Raw genomic sequence first — 19,924 nt, 5'->3', positions numbered from 1 at the left:
ATTCAAACTTAACAGATTTACAGGTTAACTTAGTCAAAGGAATGGCTATTCTAGAAAAATCTCGAATAAATCTTCTATAATAACCGGCCAATCCTAAGAAACTTCTAACCTCAGTGGGTGACTCAGGAGTTTTCCATTTAGTAATTGCCTCGATCTTTGCTGGGTCTACATGAATTCCTTCATGATTCACTAAATGTCCGAGAAATTGTACCTGTTCTAACCAAAACTCACACTTTGAAAACTTAGCATAAAGCTTTTCTTTTCTTAACAGGCTTAAAAGTAAGTGCAAGTGCTTTGCATGCTCTTCTTTACTTTTAGAGTAAATTAGAATATCATCTATGAAGACAATTATGAATTTATCCAAATATGGCTTACATATTCGGTTCATCATGTCCATAAATGCGGCTGGGGCATTGGTTAACCCAAATGGCATGACAGTAAATTCATAATGACCGTACCTTGTTCTGACTGCGGTTTTAGGAATATCCTCTTCCTGTACCTTTAATTGATGATATCCTGATCTTAAATCGATTTTAGAGAAAAATCGAGCTCCTTGAAGTTGATCAAACAAATCATCGATTCTTGGTAATGGGTACCGATTCTTAATCGTGACTTTGTTCAATTCACGGTAGTCAATGCACATACGCATTGATCCGTCCTTCTTTTTGACAAATAATATCGGTGCTCCCCATGGCGATGAACTTGGCTGTATGAATCCTTTTTCCAACAATTCATCCAGTTGTTTCTTCAATTCTTGCATTTCAGCGGGTGCCAAACGGTAAGGTGCTTTGGCAATTGGTGCTGTTCCTGGTAGCAGATGGATTCTAAATTCAACTTCCCTGTCTGGCGGTAATCCTGGCAATTCTTCTGGAAAGACATCTGAAAATTGGGATACTACTGGAATATCTTTTAATTCTTTTCCTTTAGTGTTAGTGATTATAGAAATCAAATACACTATAGATCCTTTTCTTATACAACTTGCAGTTTTCATCACAGAGATGAATTTTGTGGATCTAAAGGGTTTATCTCCTTTAATTGAAATCTTTTCACCTCTGGGTGACTTTAATTGAATTGTCTTTTGATCACATAAAATACTGGCTTTATTGGCTATTAACCAATCCATTCCTAACACAACATCAAATCCAGCCAGATTCATTGGGTAAAGGTTTGCCATAAATTTTTGATTAAAAATTTCTATTCTTGCTCCCTGCAAGATTTCAGAAATCTTAACAGTTTCTCCATTTGCGGTTTCTACTAGACATTCTTGTGGTAGTTTAGTTAATGATTTATTTAGGAATTTGCAAAACGAAGTATTAATAAAACTTTGGTTTGCACCAGAGTCAAATAATACTTTAGCAAAAATATCATTAACTAAAAACGTACCAGCAATGACGTCTGGGATCATCTTGGCTTCGTCTGTAGTCAAAACAAATGCTCTAGCATTTTTAGGGTTCTTGTTGTTTGCAGCTGGGGTCAATTTTGGGCAGTTTGTCTTAATATGACCTGGTTCCCCACAGTTGAAGCAGACCCTGCTATTAGCTTTCCTCCTGCAATCTTCTTCCTTGTGACCTGAGAATTTGCAGAAATTGCAGTATATGGGGCATTTTCCAGAATGCTTCCTTTTGCAATACTTGCAATAAGGCGCAGATGTAGAACCTACATTCCTACGGTTGAAATTCCTAGAACGGAATTCTTGGGTAAGCCGTTGGGATAAATTTCTCCTCTGATCTTCTTCCCTAGTACGGATTAGTTCATCTGTCAAGGTATTGGCTAGTTCTACAGCTTCTTCTATGGTTTGAGGTCTAGCTGCCTTGACTACATGTCTAATTTCTCCAATTAATCCCCAGATGTAACGGGAAATTAATACCGGTTCAGGTGATGCAAGGCTTGGTACTATCCTAGCATATTCAAAGAATGTGGTAGTGTAACCTTTACTGTCTACCCCAGTCATTCTAAGATTTAGAAACTTATTTGCTATCTGTTCTTTTTCATTGGGAGGGCAGAATTTCCTTTCTACCATGTTCTTAAATTCCTCCCACTCCATGTTATAAACCCTATCACTTCCTCTAGTTTGGAGAATAGTGTTCCACCATTCTAGGGCTGCATTCTTAAACAGATTTGAGGCAAACATTATTTTATCTTCTTCAGCACACTTGCTTATTTTCAGAACAGCCTCAGTTTTCTCTATCCAGCGTAAAGCTGCAATGGGTCCTTCATTGCCCGAGAATTCTATTGGTTTGCAGGACCAGAATTCTTTGTAAGAACAACCAGTTGGCATGGTTCTTCTTCTTTTGGGAATGGGCGCTTGAAGTACAAGTTCATTGTTCACGCTGTTTTCTGGTTCAGTTGGTCGCTTACTGCTATGCTTACTTTTATTATTCGCTTCTTGAACAGTTTGAATAATAAATGGCATCGCATCTATAATTCCCTGTGCCACAATATGCTGAATGGCACTATTATCCATTTGGTTTCCGTTGTTATCGTTGTTCAGAATTTCGTTAACCACGTTATTGTTACTCTGGTTATCGTTATTCAGATTTTCTTGATTTCCCGCGTCGGCCATCTGAATTTTAGACATTTACCAAATATTAATATCACAAATAACATTTGCATATAGCCAATCACATAACACGCACTTTTTAACCAAAAGCGTCGAGCATTGCGACTTTTACTCTTTTTATATACTATGCATCAATACACACCAGTACAGAAATTTAAAATTACAGTACCGACTGAAATGTAAAGCTACAATACTAGTAGTATGCATCCGTAGTTTTTTTTTTTTCTAACATATACACACATATATTATTATTATATTATTATATTATATTATATTACTACTACCGTTTTACCGTCACATTCACTGATATGGATTCATCCAGAAATCCATATTGCGCTCGTCATACTTCCAGACGAGACGCTCTCCCACCTGTCTCATTCTCTCACTGCTTTCTAAAATTTCTTCTCCAAAAGTCCTAAGTTCCTGGACATTTTCTGCACTCATTGGGGGTGCAGGTTCTAGGATTGGGTTTGGAATCTGTGGTGCGGGTGCCTGATACGGGGCCTGGTAAGGGTATGGATTTTCTAAGATTTCCCTAACGTATGCATCAGTAATATTGTAGGGATCTTGAGGATCTAACCCTGGGTAGGCTCCTAGATTTGGCATTGGCACATTTTCCTGGATTGGGTTTTGTTGCACATAATCCCTAACCTCGTTCCACCAGTGGTCGTAATTATCTGGGTCTAGGGGATTGGGTGCAGGTACCCTTGGTATCTCTTCTGGGTTTTCTATTTCCATGGGTTGATCAGGATTTGGTAATTGTGGTTGGGGTGCAAGCATTTGTTCCAGGTTTGGGTCAGCAGCAGTGGTTGCTAAAATACGGATATTTGCTATACCCCTATTGAGCATGCCCTGGGCATAGGCATCGGTTTCTCGTTTGGCTGCGGCTAACACTCGCTGATCCTGTAACTTTTTCAGACGTTTCCTACGCTCATGTGCTCCCCTACTGAACCATCCCCTCTTTTTCTGAGGAAATGGCTCTTCAGACTGAGCCTTAAATACAAAGATTCCTTCTTCCGTGTCAGCAGAATACCCTGAGAGGGCAGGCTGAGAAGAGGTGCCTTCGCTTCTAGGCGAACCAGACAATTGACGATACGCGTCAGAGGGTCCTTGGTCGCTCGTACTGTAAACTAACAAATAGTCAGATAACACATAACAAGTAATTACAATTATGCACGTATTTCCGTAATTTATTTCCTAACAATTTGAATTTTGATGTCAGCGGAACATTTCTGTGGCTGAATCAGTGGCATAGCTCTGATACCACCTCCTCTCACAACCCCCGATCCCTAGTTTCCAGGAACGGGCGGCCGTGAGCCAGTTGCGGTGGTATCACGTTATTATTTCATTTGGCAGCGGAAATTTTCATCAGGATCGTAGTTAGGAAATATTTAATTCAGAGTAAACCACCTCGTTTTATAATATTAAACAAATGGGTAAAACCCAAGTTTTTATTACAAACTGAAATACAGGGATAAATCCCACTTTATTGAAATAAAACGCTTTCTTTTATTTAGGTAACTTTTATAGCCACTTTTCCAAGCCTTCAGTGCTGTCCAGCTGGCTTCTAATTGGCTTTCACATTTCGTTACCTGAAACGCGTTTTAAAAACATTTTGTCAGTGGAAAATACTGGTGAATAATCTCAATTTAATGAATTCAATTTAAACAGTATTGAGGGCGATTACAATGTTTATATCTATCCAATTACTCATTCAGTAGTGTCAAGTCTGACTGAGGGTCATATTACACATTGGCTAACTCGTCGTCCAATGGTAACGTTACTCAAATTTTGTATACAAAACCCCAACATACCGGCAGTAATTGTAGAATTACAAAGACTCAATCACTGCTAAATTGCATTGTAAAAAGGTTAAGGTTTTGTAAAAACTGTTAACAAAAAGGAGATTACTCACAAAAAGGTTTACACAAAAAGAAGGATTACTCACATTGCTATTTTAGGGTTTTCCTTTATGATTTCCTGGTGAATATCTATAATTTACACAAATGCACGTGTGTTAGTATAATAACCCAATTTAACATTAGTAATATCCTCCCCGAGACGGCATTCCAACGACTACGTCGGGCAGAACCACGACAGCCGTTACGGAACCCTAGATCAATCGGGCAGCGTATCTAATACGTCTCCAGGGGTTATAATACTTACATCGTAGCAGAACCTCGCTATTTTAGGGGGTATAATACCCGGGTATAGTACACACTACTCAGAAATTAAGAAAGAAAGAAAAGATTTGAGCGAGCAGACTGAAGGCCCGATGCCTCCTATTTATATTGCTGAAATTGGACTCCCACGCGGCCCGCGTGGAGTTTGGGCCAAGTCTACGCGGCCCGCGTCAACAGGCGGTCAACGCGTAGCTTGGTCCGGTCAGCGTATAGCTTCGACACGAGTTGGACACGTGGCTTCTCCGGGCTGTGCCACAAACCAGGACACTCGCGGCCCGCCTTCACTTATCCAACTATGTACGCGGCCCGCTTGGGCTTGAGGTTTTGGCCATGTCTGGTTCTCCTACTCGCGCGGCCCGCGTTAGGTTGAGGTGAGGTCCATGCGGCCCGCCTCAACTTAACTTTTATTGTTTTTATTTATTTTATATAATATAATATATTTTGGGGCTCGGTTTTCACATACGGGGTACATATAAAGACACATTGGGCTATTTCAAGATATATTAGGGCGTTAAAATTATTATGAGGATGTCGGTTTTACCGAGGGTTGTTATACCATCCATGCTGGTAATGCTGGAAGCAGATTCATACAGTTGTGTTTTAACAGCAAGCAAATTCATACAGTTGTGTTTTAGCATTCAGATTCATACAGTTGTGTTTTAACAACAAGCAGATTCATGCGTTGTGTTTTACCATCCATGCTGGAGGATTTCTTAACGTTGTGTTTTAACAGCAAGCAGATTAATAAGATGTGTTTTCTTGATGTGTTTCTTCACGAAGGATAGAAGGAAGAGAGAGAGAGAAAAAAAATCGCAAGAAATGTGGGGTGGTTATGGAATGACAATTATTTCCTATTTAAAACAACTTAAATGACATATCTACCCATGATTAATTAAATAATCATATTTTTAAGAAACATATATTACCAAAATGTCACCAAGATGATCTCAACCATTAAACACACCCATTGGATGCCCAGATCGCTTCCTAGACTTTCTAGGAAAAACACACTTTTCGTTGGATCCCCACTCTTAAAATATAAACACGTGGCTTTTTTATTATATTGCATATAAAATTACATTTCTTCCACCCGTGAATACACATGGTTTTTTTTTTTTAAATATAACTTTTTTATTGTTTGGTATATAACATTTCTTCCATCCATTAATACACATGGTTTTTTTAAATATAATTTTTTTATTGTTTGGTATATAAAGTTACATTTATTCAACACGCACAATACACGAGATTCTTAAAGATATAATTTTTTTATTATTTAATGAATAAAATTATATTTACTCAACATGTGTATTAAATGAGGTTTATAAAAATATATTGTTTTTTTTATTTAGTATATATAATTAAATTTATTAAACCTATGTAATACACGGGGTTCTAACCTAGTGTAAAAATAAAGGACGTCTTAATCAATTAAAGATGAAGAAAGTAGTTCTGAAAATTTATAATTCCATTCTACTTATGGTCAACCAAATCTTACAAGAAATGATAACCTAAAAGCGGTTTTTAGAAACTCTAGAACCAATAATGTACATAAAATGGTTTGTCCTTGTTTGGTTTCTTTGGTTTGGGACGGTTTTACACGATCCCAATTAGATTTGAACTCTTTGCTTCTCATCGTGGGCTCAGTTCGTCCCTTTCTGTGTGTTCCGGATCTTGTTTGCTAGCATTTTCGATGAAAAAACGTCACACAAACATCTATTATGTATTTATTTTAAAACATTTCATCAAAACATGTATATAATGAACTATTACTGATTACTAAATAAAATAAAGTTAATGTGGGAATGCCAATAAAACCATGAACTTCGGATTATAAACTAAGGTTTGATTTCAAGGTCACATGTAGTGTGTGGACAAGGTCGTCCCTGAAAATGATAAAAAGTTTTTGGGCCTCGTGCGAGACAAAAAAATTGGGCCCCCCCTCCTGTAGTTGTTATTAATTGAATATTGGTTTCATTCGGTGTGATACGATACGAGTACTCGATATAAATAATAAATATTCTGTCCCGAGAGGTTTCTATAAGCATAAGTAAAATGTAGTATACCAAAGTCGTAATATTACATTATCATATATAACATTCTTATATTTTACTCCTATGTTTTATGATAAAACTCACGTTTAGATGAAGGTGTGTCTATAGGTAAGTTAAAACAATAGAAAACTAAAATGATGATATAAAGATATACGAGTAATGTGCATGATATTTATATAGCTCATAATTAATTACTGTGGAATTAAGAAAAAAAGAAAAACAAAAATGTTGGAAAGGAAAGACAACACTATAAAATTAAGAAAAAAGACCAAAAAAGATATATTAGAAGGAAAGACAGAGAATCGAACTTATTCGCATGATCCCATCCATTATTTGTTTCAATAGGGAACCAATAGAGCAACAGCCAGTCCTTAGTTTTTCTCAGAATTCAAACATTTTTGCAATTAAAATTCTGAAAATCTAAAAAAAAGAAACAAAAAATATGTTGTGCTTGCCAATTAAGCTATAGTAGGTGATGAAGCAAATTGTTTAAAGTATGTATAATATATAACACTTTTAAAAAAATTTCGGGCCCTTGAAAATTTGGGCCTTGAGCGGTCGCCCGGCTTGGCCGGCCCAATAGCCGGCTCTGTCTGTGGACTTGTATAGAAAGAAAAATAAAAATTGAGTTAAATCTGTAACATTGACATAGTTTGGGGACGTACATGTAGTTTATGTAACTTCATGAAACTGCGTGCGGTGAGGGACCTGAAAATCGTGGTCGAAGAGAAGTCGATAGTTCCCGAAAATCCATTTGTCAGAGATTAATAAGTGAGGGGTCTGAAATGTAATGATGGATAGTTGAGGGACGAGTTATTTCTAGTATAGTGATAGGTAGTTAATAGTTAGTTAATGGTTGTTGTACTTAAAGATAAGTAGTTAATGGTAGGGGTGTTCAAAACCGGATATCCGAAAATTCGGATATCCGAAATTTTCGGATACCAGATTTCGCTATCCGAATCCGTATCCGAAATTTCGGATATCCGGAATTCGGATATCCGAATTTTCGGATACGGATTCGGATAACCGAAAATCCAACTTTTTATTTAAAATTTTTATTTTTTGATTATTTTTTCATATTCGGAAATGGATAATTTGGATAGTTTCGGATATCCGAATATAAGTTTTCGGATATTTTTCGGATATTTCGGATATTTTTCGGATATTTTCGGATATTTTTCGGATACTTCGGATATTTTCGGATATTTCGGATATTTTCGAATATTCGGATATCCGGAAAAAAATGAAAAATAAATTTTCGGATATTTCGGATATTCGAAATATCCGAAAATTTTAAAAATCACTATCAGAATCCGAATCCGAAAAATTCGGATATCCGATTTTCCGGATATTTCAGATTCGGATATCGGATATTTCGGATCGGATTTTCGGATACGGATAGTTTTGAACACCCCTAGTTAATGGAAGTAGTTAGTGTTGAGTGAGCTATTGTTCTTGTCTTCTCTCTCTAATCAAGTCCAAATATATCTCATAGTCTTCATGCAGATTCATGGCTTATCAAAGAGAGACACCTTCAAACAGAACTTGCAAACGTAGAACGCATATGTTAACATCATACCGGGTCAAGAGAAGAGGATATCATGACCCCGACCTTCACTTGTAACGTTGGCGAACTGAAACGAGCCGTATCCACAATAAAGTGCATCAACAATAAAGTGTATCAACACAACGTCTGTTGCGTATAATGGATGAACTTTTGTTAGGAAATGTTTGTTGGAAAGCAATACAAGTTTTTGAAAGCATCTGATACTTACTCTACATTAAGCCTATCCCGAGAACACATGCTGCGAAAAATGTTTATATCTGGCGTTGTAGTAACAAGTTTGCAAGTTTCATTTTTAATGAGAGTACTAAATTCTTTGTTAATAGCATTATTCTCTTAACAACTGTTCACTAACCTTTTTAATTTCTGTTGACTGACCTTTTTAACATGGGTTGACTAACATCTGATACTTACTATCTATCAATCTGGCAAACTCTGTTAGAGATAATGGATGACATTTTTTAGCAAAGTCTGTTGGAAAGCAACAGAGGTTTTTAACAGTCGATAGACAACAGTGGTTTGGTTATCAACTTAATGGAATTCCTGTTGACTAAACCTATTGACCATCAGTTTATATCAATTTTGTAAGTCTACACTAATTATTTTTTTTTACTTTCTATCAATATGTGCTTTGCATGGTTTTCTAAGAAACCACCCGTATTTACACACAGGTCTTACCGCTAATAAATAAATAAAAGAGTAAACTTCAATTTTACACCCTGTGGTTAGGAGTGATTGGCACCCTTACCCCCCTAAGGAAATAATTGCAATTTTACCCCCCCACTGTTTGCTGTTATGTTGCAACCTTACCCCCCGACCTCAAATTTGTTGACTATAACTTGAAATGACTATAATGCCCTTTCATATTACCCTATGTGTTTTTGTGCACTCTGTGATATTACCCCTGCCACCACTGCCACCGCCATTCACCACCACACCTACCACTGCCACCTCCAGCCACCACCACAACTTAATATCCCTTTCATATATAACACCACCACTACTTCCGTCACCGGAAACCTGAAACTCCAGTCATCTTCTCCAACGACTGCCACCACTGCCACCTCCAGCCACCACCACAACCACACTGCCACCTCCAGCCAAACCGAAGCTGCTACTGAGTCAGCTAAACCCACATGCATGCTATGTTTTATTCCACCACCAAAAACCCTTAATTCAATCACAAATTTCTTCATAAACTCAAACCCATCATCACGCTTGATGCATTTGGTCCCCTAAAACCCAACACGTTGTATTTGGTATCATGCCCAACCACGTTGTCGTTCTCATCCAGCAATATGCATCTGCCCTTTGTATTTGTATTTGGTATTCATTTAAAGTGTCTTGGAGCCTTTGGCAGAGAACCAATATACCAACTTAGGTGCACATAAACAAAGACAAAATAATTTCTGTAGAAAAAATACCAGCTTTCACATAAAGAGGGAAATCCCTCACTGTTGTTGATTTAATCAATCAGGACCCTTTGAAACACAAGGGAATTGACGGGGCCCACACAAGCGATTAGTTCAAAACACAAAACTTAACATACGTGTGTTAAGTAACATGATCAAGATCCTATCCTCAACAAACATCTTTATAACTTCATTAGTTGCTGTTTGCTCATTGAACGGCTCATAATAACTTTATTTTGTGAGAATTTTACTATATGAACCATCTATTCATTCAAATTCTTTGTACAAAACCACAATTGGCATGAGCACAGATATGTATTTAAATTTACTATATCTAATATGTTTAAGAATCAGACCTCCCATCCAAATTAACTCATATCAACTATCATCTGACACATACGCAGATCCGCTACAGATGTCTCCGGTTAACCCGTTAAAACAACTCATGATTAGTTCATTAGTTGAAACTATATCTGAATCAATCAACATAAACTCTTTTAAAACCATTACAAGATACGTTTTTTAAGGGCCATTTTAGCTGACTAAGTAGCAGCTTCAGTTTGGCTGGAGGTGGCAGTGGTGGTTGTGGTGGTGGCTGGAGGTGGCAGTAGTGGCAGTCGTCGGAGAAGATGGCCGGAGTTGCAGGTTTCCGGTGACAGAAGTAGTGGTGGTGTTATCTATGAAAGGGATATTAAGTTGTGGTGGTGGCTGGAGGTGGTAGTGGTGGTTGTGGTGGTGAATGGCGGTGGCAGTGGTGGCAGGGGGTAATATCATAGAGTGCACAAAAACACAGGGGGTAATATGAAAGAGCATTATAGTCATTTCAAGTTATAGTCAACAAATTTGAGACCGGGGGTAAGGTTGCAACATAACAGCAAACAGTGAATGGTAAAATTGCAATTATTTCTTTAAGAGGGTAAAAGTGCCAATCACCCTTAACCACAGGGTGTAAAGTTGCAGTTTACTCTAAATAAAAAAAAGGAAAAAGCCCACCAATTGTTTGTGTTTGATTCGGACTTTTGTCTTATTATTACTTTTACTTCATGGTCTTCCTTCCACAATGGACCGCTAAATCATTAACACAAGAACCCTGACCTAACGTCCTAACCCAAACCTCCATTCTCATCGTCCCCATGGCTTCCAAGGCAGCAAGGAAGGCAATCTACCTCCAGAAGCTACGCAACCATCTCAAAGACAATAACAAACATCTCGTCATCGTGAGTGCCGACAATCTTTGTGTGAACCAAATTCAGGCCATAAGGCAAGGACTCCGACCCCACTCATCTGTCGTCATGGGTAAGAATTCTTTCATGAGGCGCTCACTCGAGATCCATGCCCCATCTGCCGGAAAACCCGCTTTTGTTGGCGCAGTTCCTCATATTAACGGCAAAGTGGGGTTGATTTTGACCGATTGTGACCCGGAGGAAGTTAGTGAAAGTGTTGCGGGATATAAGTTGCAGCCGCTGGTGTGTTCGTCGATGGATATTGGGATGTGTTCTCTTTGGCAGTGGTTGCTGGGTTTTCATATGAGTTTGCTCAGTAAGTGAAATGGCTTTTGAAAAGTTGAAAGCGATTTTTGGAATAAGAAGATGGGTGATTAAGAGGGTGGCTGGCTATTTATGTAAATACTTTATCTTATAACCAATTAAGTTAAGCAAATCGTTTATTAGCTAAATTACAATTCTGCTGGTTTGTTAATTTTTTTAATCATTATTCATAATTTGTGTTTATGAATTGTTAGCTATGAAAGCTTGAGACTTAGATTTTTAAGTTATTCTTGCCACCAAAGTCAGCTTTTTTGAACAAGGAAATGGGATTCAATGGGTCTTTGATAATGAGTATTGAATACAAGAAAGATAGGTTGATCTCTTGGTTGTTAGGTTACCGTTGCGATTTTCCCCATGCTCTATAGGTTTATAGGCTTTGTGGCCTGGATAGAATAAAGACATCCGGTCTAATATCTTGTGAATCGTTGTACTTACACCTTTCATCTGATCAATGTTCCTGTTATTGACTTCCAAATTCTTCCGTACTATTGTTCGTTTGTTTGTCAGATACATATCACATTTCTGTAAGTTTTTTAGCATAACTTTGTTATTAAAGTTGCATAAGGACTCATAAAGGCTAATATTCTGAAATGCATTTGGTATCTTTTGCTATAGTTAATGGAGCATAAGAGGAGACATGGACCAAAGGGATTGAACGGAAGCTCTCAACACTACACGGGAGTGTGATGCATCGGCTACTTGGTGTGAAGTTACTGGAGAGAGTCCTTTTGATCTCCATTGGCCTGCTAATCGTGTTCAACAAGCTTGCCACACATTTGGTTAGTTCTGTTTCTAAATTGGGGTTACACTATGTTTAAATTTGATTAGTGTATATGTATATGACTTATGGAATACACTCGAGCTCATTGGAAGTCTCAGTTTGGCCGATAAGTTCTTTCTAGAACACACTCGAGCTCATTGGAAGCTCAATTACAAAAACTGGGTGGCGGCGGGGGTTTGTGGAGGAGGTGACAACGGAGATTTTATGGTGGTGGTTTGGAGGGTTTGAATGTTTCAGACAATGAAAGAGGAAGAGAGAAAAGGGAGAGGGGTAGGGATAGGAAAAAGGTGTAGTCTACTTTACTTTAAAATTATAAATTAGATTTTTTTTTAATATTTTATTGTGATTTTTAATAGTAAGGGTAATTTTGTAATTTCATGCCCACTTAACATCAAAAAATAACCTCCATCCGCACCAGGGACTATCCGGGAACGAAATTGGAAAAGTTGGGGACTATAGCTGTAATTTTAGAAAGTTAGGGACTAAAGGTGAAAAATGGGCAAATCACATGGTCTATTCGAGCACTTTTCTCATCTTTTAATTTAGCATTCATTAATGCATTTTTGGATTAACTTTTGAGTTAGTGTTTTAAATTATGAAATTATAGAGTTAGCTAGTCAATCCGGTTGAACCGCTCAGTACAACCCTGATTCAACCGGTTGAACCATAGTCACATAATTCGCTCAAAAAGATGCGAATTTCGTTTTGGTACGTTTCGTACCATACGGAATTCGTATGCGTATAATACGATGCCAATTCGCGTATCTTATTCTTCAATTCAGCGCATCAGGTTCATCAATTCAGCGATTTTCCTTTATCAATTCAGCGAATTTCTTTTATGTACAAATATGTGAAATTAAAGTTTTATGCACAAGAATGGTTACGAAGATGAACAAATTAAACCTTACCTGTGATGTGATGATGAACCCTAGTGAAAATGGAGGAGACGATGGAGATGGAGGCTGTACATAATATGACGGCTGCGTTTTTTAATCTATTTTAACCTAAACCTCTTTTATTTACATATTACATCCTTTATGTTTGTGTTATTATAATTTTTAACCTAAAGCTTTTTTTATTAAGTTACATATTTCATCCTTAGACCTCAATACTTTTACTTTTTATCTACTTTGACTTAAAACGTTTTTTAATTGTTTACTTTTTTTATTTCATTAAGAAATGTGTATACCGAACCGGACGGAATGGTACACCGAACCGAATCGTACCGAAATGAACCTACCCCCCTCCGAACCGAATTCATCCCAACTAGCGAATCGCGAACCCGAACCGCGTACCCGAACCGGAGCGAACCGCGAATTAGGTGACTATGGGTTGAACCATTTTTTAGCCTAATCCGGTTTGATCTAAAAACCGGTTTTTAAAACATTGATTTTAAACCATTTTGGATGAACCATTTTAGAACATAACCAATCTGGCAGTTTGTAAAACCCTCAATTGAAACCGTCAAAACCCAACCGAGTCGGATAAAAGCGTTTTCAAACCGAACCGATCCTTTCCCCCTAAAAACTGGTTTCAAAACCGATCCTTTTCAAATTGTCGTCTCCACCCAAACTGATCTTGGCCCAAAAACTGGTTTGTGCACTTTCAGAATTTAAGTCTGTACTGTATGTAAGAGTCACCATCTCACTCTCTCTCTTCTCTGTGCACTTGCTTTAGTCTCGTACAATCATACGCACTAAATCAGACTGTTACACCAACTGATTTTTGTATGGTGTTTGGTTATCTAACTCAGAATCTTCGTTGTGTAGGTTCATTTTATTCCATATGTAATGTCAAGATCTTCAAAGCGACACTCGCGAAGGAGAAAACATAGGTTTTTTCATGGTCTCAACAGAAGGGAATGAATTGCTGATCCTTAAGTATGTTCCTGTGTATTAAATGTTATGTTTTACAGATGAAAGTCGACCATGAATCTTAGAAAGTGGTTTAGAATTACATCTCTTTTGTGGAACTGCTTCTGATCCAGAGGAAATGAGTGAAACTGTTTCGGGATAGAAACTGCAGCCGCTCGTGTGTTCTTAGATGGATATTGCCTATTGGGATGTGTTCTCTGTGGCAGTGGTTGCTGGGTTTTCATTTGAATTTAATCAGTAAATGATGTGGATTTGAAATGTTGAAGCTGTTTTTTAGAAGGAAAATTGGTATTTAATAAAATAACCTTTAACTAGTTGGTAAATAATAATCCAACCTACAGAATTGGTATATAATAATCCTATCTATCAACATGTTGGTACTCAATGAACTTCCGTTAATTTTTTTTAACTGAAGTTAGTTTTTAAATTTTATTTATTACACAAACAGTCCATGTAGTTGTAATTTACCAGTTTTAACTATTTTATAAACCTCAAATCGAGGAAAAGGAGGATTTTTGAGTGGTTTTTTTGTTTTATAAAATAGTTAAAACTAGTAAATTACAACTACAGGGACTATTTGTGTTATAAATAAAACATAAAAACTAACTTCAGTTAAAAAAAAATTAACGAAAGTTCATTGAGTACCAACATGTTGATAGGTGGGATTATTATTTACCAATTTTGAAGGTTGGATTATTATTTACCAACTGGTTAAAGGTTGGTTTATTAAATACCAATTTTCCTTTTTAGAATAAGAAGATTGAAGGATGGTTAGTGTGTGGCTGGCTATTTATGTGAATAATTATTTTAAAACCAATGCAGTTAAGCAAACTTTTTTATTACAATTCAGTTTGATTGGCCTTTTTATTAGCTTTTTTCTTTCATTAGTTATAATATTATGTATTAATTGTGTTTATGAACTGTATTCGGAAAGGTTTTGGTTTGAACTTGAGTGGTGCATGACTGCTTGTCTCTCTCGTTTATGTGAGTTGGAGGAAGAAATATGATACACATATATAACTGAATATTTTAAAAGCTAAAAGAGAATTAAATAAAAAGGTCTAAATGGCCGATTCCAAGTTCCAAATTGCGGACCAGACTAAAAAACTAGTAAAAAAACTAAGATGCCTCATATTTTTACATCGGCCTTAGTTTTCTTTTGTATTTTAACTAGTAGATGCCCCGCCCGTGTTGCGGGGCGATGGCCGAATAATGAGCAAGTGTTAGACAGCTCATTGACACGAAACCAATTAAATCGAGTCAACCAATTATAGCAAAACATTTTTATAGTTTTGATTAAAAAAAACTAAAACAATGACAATGTTGTAATTTTTAACTAAGGGAAAGTTGTATTTTTTTGACTGGGGTAAAATCGTAATTTGCCAAAAGTTAAAGTGATGGTAGTAAATTTGAATCAGTGGCAAAATTCTAAATTTTCACATGGGCAAATTCGTAATTTTGAACTTAGGATAACAGCGTAATAAATTTAAACTAAGGGCACAATCGTAATTTTAAGCGGGAGGCAAAACCACAATTTTGTTTTGAACCGAGGGCAAAATCGTAATTTTGAGTTGGGGGCAAAAGCATAATTTTATTTTGAACCGGGAAAAAACGTAATTTTGAACTAAGAACGAAATTATAATTTTTTAAACGGGAAACATCGCAGTTTTGAACAGAGGGCAAGATCGTATATTTTAGCTGAGGGTAAAAACAAAATTTTATTTTGAACTGGGACAAAAAGATAATTCTGAGCTAAGGGCAAAACCGCCCTTTTATTTTGAATCGAGGGAAAAATCGTAATTTTTAACAGGGGACAAAAGCGTAATTTATTTTGAGTTGGGGGCAAAAGCGTAATTTTAAAGAGGGGCAAAAACGTAATTATTATAAAATGGATATCAAATAATAAACTGGTTGGTCTAATGAGGGAGTGCCAGCGAAAAGCATAATTTTGAATTGAGGGCGAAATCGTAATTCTGATATAGGGAGAAAAGCGTAATTTTTTTTGGATTCATGGGCGTTGTCTTTGTCGCCGCTCATTGCCACCTAGGACTCTTTCACGCCCTAATACCACCCACCCTCCATTTTAACGCTTATGAATTTTATGGGCATTGTGTCACGCCCTGCTTGAAAATCAGATTTTTCCACCGCGTTTCCAGAATATTCCGGGCTGTTCCAGACTCGTTAGGGGCTGCTGGAAGTCTCCGGAAAATGCTACAACATTCGGGACCAACAAAGCAACTTACAAGGCATCCGAACTCTCTAGAAAACGCTGGAAAATCAGCCCCATAGGATCCAGCTATGAAGGATCTAGATCACTCTTGAAACATCATGAAATCACCAAGATATTATCAAAGAAGACACTAGAAAATGCTGGTTATAAGGGCTGCCAAAGAAGACTCTAGATCAGCCATTAATCATCACAAAGCTGGATATTTGCATAGAAGTCTCTAGAATTCAGCAACTAGATATTATGTATGGAATTATCTAGATTAGGAACTATCTAGACATGAGGCACTAGTATAAATAGGCATAAGTGGCCTCATTTGTAATCACCCAACTTGTTGTAATAACTCTCACTTGTAAGCTTGTTCAAAGTAATCAAAACTCTATCTTTGTTGTAGTATTGCACTACAAAACTTGTCCTTGTAATTCTCACAAAAGACTTCCGCTGCGTAAACATAACCCAACACAACCAAAAGGCTTAACTTAGGTCAAATCTAAGTGCCGCACGAGAGTAAGAAAATAACTCCGTGACAAGTGGTATCAGAGCAACGTTCGATCCATTGGAGATGGCTGAAATAGAAAAGATGCAACATACAACGGGTGCCGGAGACGAAACGCGTGGACGTGACGACACTCGAAAAGGTGGAAGGAAGACCCGAGAAATGTCCAAAGACTTGGTTGCAAGTCTGGATAAACGAATTGAAGACGTTGAAACATCGATGGCTGAATACAACAACAATGCTGATGCTCTAAGGGCAGAATTTGACACCTTCAAGGAACACGTCACTGATTCACTACAACAATTAGAACCTTTGAGTAGTGATATCGACGAGACGAAGGATGCCTTCAAAGCTGCTATTGCAATATTGAGAAATGAAATGAAAGAAATGTTTATGAACGAGTTGGGTCAACTCAAAACCAACATAGAGAAGGAACTTGCAAGCTACCACGATAGCTTCAAACAGTTGCAAATGGACTTCAATATCCTCAAGCAAGCTGTTGCAAACGGAGCTGGTGGTACAAGCACCCTTGTTCCCACGAAAGTCAAAGTCCCACAACCAACTCCATTCACTGGAAAGCGAGAAGCGCGTGCGGTGGACGACTTCCTATGGGAAATTCAACAGTACTTTGAAGGCGTAGACATCGCGGATGATGCCAAGAAGATCAAAACCGCGCAACTTTACTTAAAAGACACGGCTGCATTATGGTGGCGACGAAAGCAAAAAGAAATTGAGCAAGGTACGTGCTTCGTCACTACTTGGGCTGATTTCACCAAAGAAATCAAAAGACAATTTTATCCGGAAAATGCTGAGTACGAAGCGAGAATTCGACTTCGTAATCTCAAACAACGAGGCACTATCAAAGATTACATAAGTGAATTTACAACACTTATGCTTGAAATTCCGGATATCTCGCCCAAAGACTCACTTGCATACTTTATCGATGGCTTACAATATTGGGCGAAAAACGAAGTCGAACGTCGTAACGTTCAAGACTTAACATCAGCCATCATTGCTGCCGAATCCTTACATGATCGTACTGAAACACGATCAAAGTCCACGCAAGTGGAAACCAACAATGCAAAAGGTGGGGGAACCAAACCCATCAACCAATTCCGGAAAGAGGACACCAAGAAACCACTCCAACTAGCCAACGAACCCTATAAGGGCTGTTTGATATGCGATGGGCCACATAACCCACGTTTTTGCCCAAAGAAAAATAGCCTTAATGCAATGGAAAAGACTAATGATGAACCTGCTGAAACCGAGGAGGCTCAATTGGGGGCAATACAGTTACATGTCCTGAATACCTTAAACGCATTCGAAGGAAAACGCATAAGGATGGCGGAATGCGACACCAAAACATCGACGGACAATAAGTTGAGTGAAGCACCCAAAGGACTTCGGTTTGTGCAAATCGAAATAAACGGACAAGCCGGAAAGGCACTTGTGGATACCGGGGCAAGCCATAATTTCATCACCCCAGGGGAGGCTAAAAGACTTGGCATACCGATCACATTCCGTGAAGGATGGATCAAAGGAGCCAATGGAGATCCTGAGCCAATTAGAGGGTACTCATGGAAAGTAAAGTCAAAGATCGGGACATGGTCGGGGAAGATAGACTTCACCGTAGCACCGCTTGACACGTATGACATCATTCTCGGGATGGAGTTCTTCCGTCAGACCAGAGCCATGCCGGTACCATTCCTAAACGCAATGTATCTTGTCAAAGGAAAACAGGTACACTCCGCTACTCTGGAGGCGAGACAAATACGGCAAGGGAAAACTATATCCGCTCTTCAGCTCACGAGAAAACGACCAACGATGTCCAAAAATCGCAACGAGGACGTTGCGAATTTAGGTGGGGGAGGATGTCACGCCCTGCTTGAAAATCAGATTTTTCCACCGCGTTTCCAGAATATTCCGGGCTGTTCCAGACTCGTTAGGGGCTGCTGGAAGTCTCCGGAAAATGCTACAACATTCGGGACCAACAAAGCAACTTACAAGGCATCCGAACTCTCTAGAAAACGCTGGAAAATCAGCCCCATAGGATCCAGCTATGAAGGATCTAGATCACTCTTGAAACATCATGAAATCACCAAGATATTATCAAAGAAGACACTAGAAAATGCTGGTTATAAGGGCTGCCAAAGAAGACTCTAGATCAGCCATTAATCATCACAAAGCTGGATATTTGCATAGAAGTCTCTAGAATTCAGCAACTAGATATTATGTATGGAATTATCTAGATTAGGAACTATCTAGACATGAGGCACTAGTATAAATAGGCATAAGTGGCCTCATTTGTAATCACCCAACTTGTTGTAATCACTCTCACTTGTAAGCTTGTTCAAGTAATCAAAACTCTATCTTTGTTGTAGTATTGCACTACAAAACTTGTCCTTGTAATTCTCACAAAAGACTTCCGCTGCGTAAACATAACCCAACACAACCAAAAGGCTTAACTTAGGTCAAATCTAAGTGCCGCACGAGAGTAAGAAAATAACTCCGTGACAATTGCCCCACTAACGTCTCTCAACCAACTTTTCAACAATTAATGTGTGTGAATTAATTAGGAGACCCAATTAAAAATAACAAACGTCCCATCTTTTTTTTATTCCGCCAATAATATTTGTACACACTTTTTTAATTACATAAATTATATATTTTATTTTAATATGGTAATGAGTAGTTAAAACTTGTGATACCATTACACAAAAACATAAAAGAAAAATTAATAATTGTTCATGCTTACGTAGTAGCGACGTGGAGTCAAAAAGTATAAAACCATAACATATAGTCTTATGCCCTTAGGCCGGAGGGTGTTGAGGCGGCACCCTTGCCATCTCAAGATCAATGGCGCCTGAGGGGCGCCACCACCCCACACCATCGAAATTAAGAAAGGGCGCTATAAGGGAATCACCAGCATGGTAACGAATTGAATTTGGGACGATCGAGGTAAGTTGGTCAACATAACCGGAAAAAAGTGCACAACAGCAATTAGGCAACTAACGTACGATACAGTGAGTGATGCGTGGGAAGAATATTTAAGAATATCGTCAACAATGTGTGGTGATTCTCTTGAAAATTTACGTGAAGGTAATTTTTATTCTTATTGTTATTGTTATTATTTTTTAAATTTACATCGTTGTTATTTTAGTTTACATTGTTATTATTTTTTATTAACACTATTTTATTAGGTGTTATGTTTCTACACGAGAGACGA

General features: G+C 37.8%; 1 protein-coding gene across 3 annotated transcripts; it reads left to right on the top strand.

Annotated features, from left to right (window-relative positions):
• The first annotated feature begins 10,814 nt into the window (after nucleotides 1-10,814).
• On the top strand, nucleotides 10,815-14,845 carry LOC110872203 (60S acidic ribosomal protein P0-1). 3 transcript variants are annotated; one of them, XM_022120992.2, is made up of 4 exons: nucleotides 10,816-11,312; nucleotides 11,828-11,844; nucleotides 11,936-12,099; nucleotides 13,871-14,824. In XM_022120992.2, the coding sequence occupies exons 1-3, from the start codon at nucleotides 10,907-10,909 to the stop codon at nucleotides 12,005-12,007; spliced, it is 495 nt and encodes a 164-aa protein (XP_021976684.1). In that variant the 5' UTR covers nucleotides 10,816-10,906; the 3' UTR covers nucleotides 12,008-12,099; nucleotides 13,871-14,824. The 3 variants fall into 3 exon arrangements, 1 of the variants encoding a protein (XP_021976684.1); XR_002554278.2 differs by lacking the exon at nucleotides 11,828-11,844 and having other exon boundaries at nucleotides 10,815-11,312; nucleotides 13,871-14,845; XR_002554277.2 differs by lacking the exon at nucleotides 11,828-11,844 and having other exon boundaries at nucleotides 10,815-11,394; nucleotides 13,871-14,845.
• The last annotated feature ends 5,079 nt before the right edge of the window (nucleotides 14,846-19,924 follow it).

The sequence above is a fragment of the Helianthus annuus genome, chromosome 8 (assembly GCF_002127325.2).
Source record: "Helianthus annuus cultivar XRQ/B chromosome 8, HanXRQr2.0-SUNRISE, whole genome shotgun sequence".
NCBI lineage: Eukaryota > Viridiplantae > Streptophyta > Magnoliopsida > Asterales > Asteraceae > Helianthus > Helianthus annuus.
The sequence above is the reverse complement of the archived record's forward strand: the minus strand, read 5'-3'. Positions and strand labels throughout refer to the sequence as shown.

Coding starts and splice junctions, on each gene's coding strand:
- LOC110872203 (XM_022120992.2), top strand. CDS start 10,907: ATGGCTTCCAAGGCAGCAAGGAAGGCAATCTACCTCCAGAAGCTACGC.